The sequence below is a fragment of the Halyomorpha halys genome, unplaced genomic scaffold (genome assembly GCF_000696795.3).
Source record: "Halyomorpha halys isolate HHAL.00 unplaced genomic scaffold, Hhal_1.1 Scaffold657.1, whole genome shotgun sequence".
NCBI lineage: Eukaryota > Metazoa > Arthropoda > Insecta > Hemiptera > Pentatomidae > Halyomorpha > Halyomorpha halys.
The window spans coordinates 752132-754952 of NW_027105368.1; the positions used below are offsets into that span (position 1 = coordinate 752132).

Here is a 2821-nt window from a genome sequence, read left to right on the forward strand (position 1 = left end):
ACTTGATTTGTGACAAAGTAAGGAGCATTAAGGATTTTACTAAGTATTTTGGACTGTAAGGATTGGATACTGGAGGAACTTGATGGTTTATTATAAAATTTAATTTATCCTTTTCACATCCTAACGCCAGATATGAAATGTAATTACAACAACCAATTGAGGAAGTATTACTGTTAATTATTATGTATTACTGTTATAATCAACAATAGTTATACCAAGATCAACAATTTTTGTTATATTTCGGTTTTTATTCGAAATAAATAGAATGTTTCATAATGCTGCAAACATCTGTGTATTTATGAATGAATAGCAGATCCAAAAGCAACCACCTGGCCACCGGTTATCTCCGGTATCAGAGATAATTAGGTTAAAATTTAAACTGCCTCTAAGTCATTCGAAATGGTATTTGTTGTACTCGGTCAGAATCCACCGGATGACTCAAAGAAGGACAAGAAGGAACCGAATGTAAACAGCTGGGTATCCTGGTCTGAAGCTCTCAAGCTTGCGAAGCAGGAGAAAAAGCCTATCTGCATTCTCATACAAGATCCGGAATGTTCAGGATGTCAAATTTTCAAGGTAAGTAAAATACAATGAAAAAATCATTGTAGAAAGTTGTTGTATCAAAAAGTATGTATCTGTTTTTAACCCTATGTCCATCAAATCTGGACACAGGGCGTGTTGTACACAACACAAGGTATGCCCAATTTTAAAGAAATAAAAAAAATTTTTTTAGAGTTTTTAAGGAAACATGACGATTTGTTTTGCCCTTTCAATTACATTCGGTTAGTTAAAATTAGTGATTGAATTTTCTTGTATTGGTTGTAGTATAATTAATGTTAACTATGATAGTTATAATGCACACATGTGACTCGAAGCCGAGCCTGGGACATTGCCAACCTATTTAAGAGTGAGATTTCGGAACCAGAAGGGAAACGTATTACCTTAGCATACTTTCAATAACTGCTTTATAAATTGTAATCGTGGCCGTTTACCTAATCGTTCATTATGCCCCACTCTAAAATAACTATTAAAATCCTTAAATAAACCATGCTTTTTTCACTTGAATTTAATTCTACTTTTTATAACATTATGAATATCTAATATTTATAAATAATGAAGAAGATGGTCTGGATTGCGGTCAGAATGGCAAAAATAATTAACAACTATTTTTTCGACGTTTCGCCGAACTTTTTAGATCTTCATCAGGGCTAAAACGATACCAAAACATGATTTTTTACATCAAAAACATAATCTTTTTGCCCTGATGAATCTCTTAAAGTGGGGCGAAACGTCGTAAAATAAGTAGTTGTTAACTATTTTTGTTCCTTTCTGAATGAAAACCTGAACATTATCATTTGAAATTCTAAATTCAATTATTTAAATTTATAATCTAATATTTATCATCTTTTTTATCATTATTTTTGTTTACATTGGATCAAAATTACCCTATGTGTTCCTTTTTTTTTTTTTTTCCCTTTACCCTAAGTATTTCTGTGGCATTTAATTAATATTTTCTATTGAATATTTTTTTTTCAAACACCTAAGGTAAAGTAAATGGCGGCAGTCACACTAATTAAAATAATGAAGAAGTTTTGATATCATCTGATTACAGAACCCTTTTACTCTGTATTATAAGTACATATACTCTTAAGGAAAAAAGAAAAAAAAATATAATTTTCTTATTTGTACCTGGAAAAGGCTATTGTGGAATTTTTCAAAGAAACTGTTTGGAAAGAAAGGATAGCAAATATAAAGAAAAAGTGTAGTAACCTAAAAATATAAAAATCATACATATAACGTAATTAATAATAATTACGAAATCATTTCAGTAAATAATTTGAGAATTTAATATTTTATATACATATTATATTATAGATATATTATATTTTTATTTTATAGATTTTGATATATTTTATAGTATCCACTGTAATATAGCGCCAATAATACAATTAAATCATGGAGTAATTATTATTCATTAATAATAATAATAATAGTTCGTTGGTAAAAATTTTAACTCTTCTTGCGTTTTACTATGCTGAAACATTATGTAAATTGAGAGACGTGCTTGAAACGAAACACAAATTATTTATTATGGTTTATATTAATATAAGGGGTAAAGAAAAGACAATTAGTTAACTGAACAGATTTTTTATTTCTTTTTATTTCATTATTCTGTAATATTGTAATAAATTATATAGTTATGACTGTGATCAAGATGGTTTATTTTAGATTTATTCAAAATTAATTTGCTGTATGTTGGTTGTTTTTCCTTATTTTGGATATATTTCGTACTAATTTTTATTTTTTATGACGTATCATTAGACAAGTTCCATATCTCTTAGCTCCAAAATAAAAACATTACACATCTTTGAACAATTCTTAAAGTTTGAAAAAATATAATAGAATAAAATCGTAATGCTGTTTATTTATTTATTGTTTTTTTTTTTACTTACGAAGTATCACAGCTTAATCAACGATATATTGTTTACCTAATTTTTTTCAGTATTATTATTTTTTCCTTCAGTAAAGTATATATAGCTATAATGGGTACTTGCATTAGTAATATCTATTACCCTTGAGAGAGTGATTTTAAGTTTTTAATTGTCAAACAAAAATTATTTCAAATAGTTATTATAAAAGGATATATTTTTAATTAATAAAGAGTTATTTTGCGCATATGTATGAAGACGATTAAGATGATTTATTTTTAATTTAATTAACTTTATTAATTTCCTTTTTCTTACCGTTTAATCCCGAAAGTCGGTTAAGTGATATTATAATGCACTTCATAAAGTTTCATTAATATAAATATTTTTTTGTT

General features: G+C 27.0%; 1 protein-coding gene across 1 annotated transcript in view; it reads left to right on the plus strand.

The window, feature by feature from the left end:
* The first annotated feature begins 296 nt into the window (after window positions 1–296).
* The window catches only part of LOC106685087 (thioredoxin domain-containing protein 12), a 4602-nt gene continuing 2077 nt past the window's right edge, over window positions 297–2821 (plus strand). Inside the window, exon 1 of the mRNA XM_014427576.2 lies at window positions 297–576. Within this exon, the coding sequence (XP_014283062.1) occupies window positions 400–576 (177 nt within the window). The 5' untranslated portion in view covers window positions 297–399. The remainder of the gene's footprint in view (window positions 577–2821) is intronic.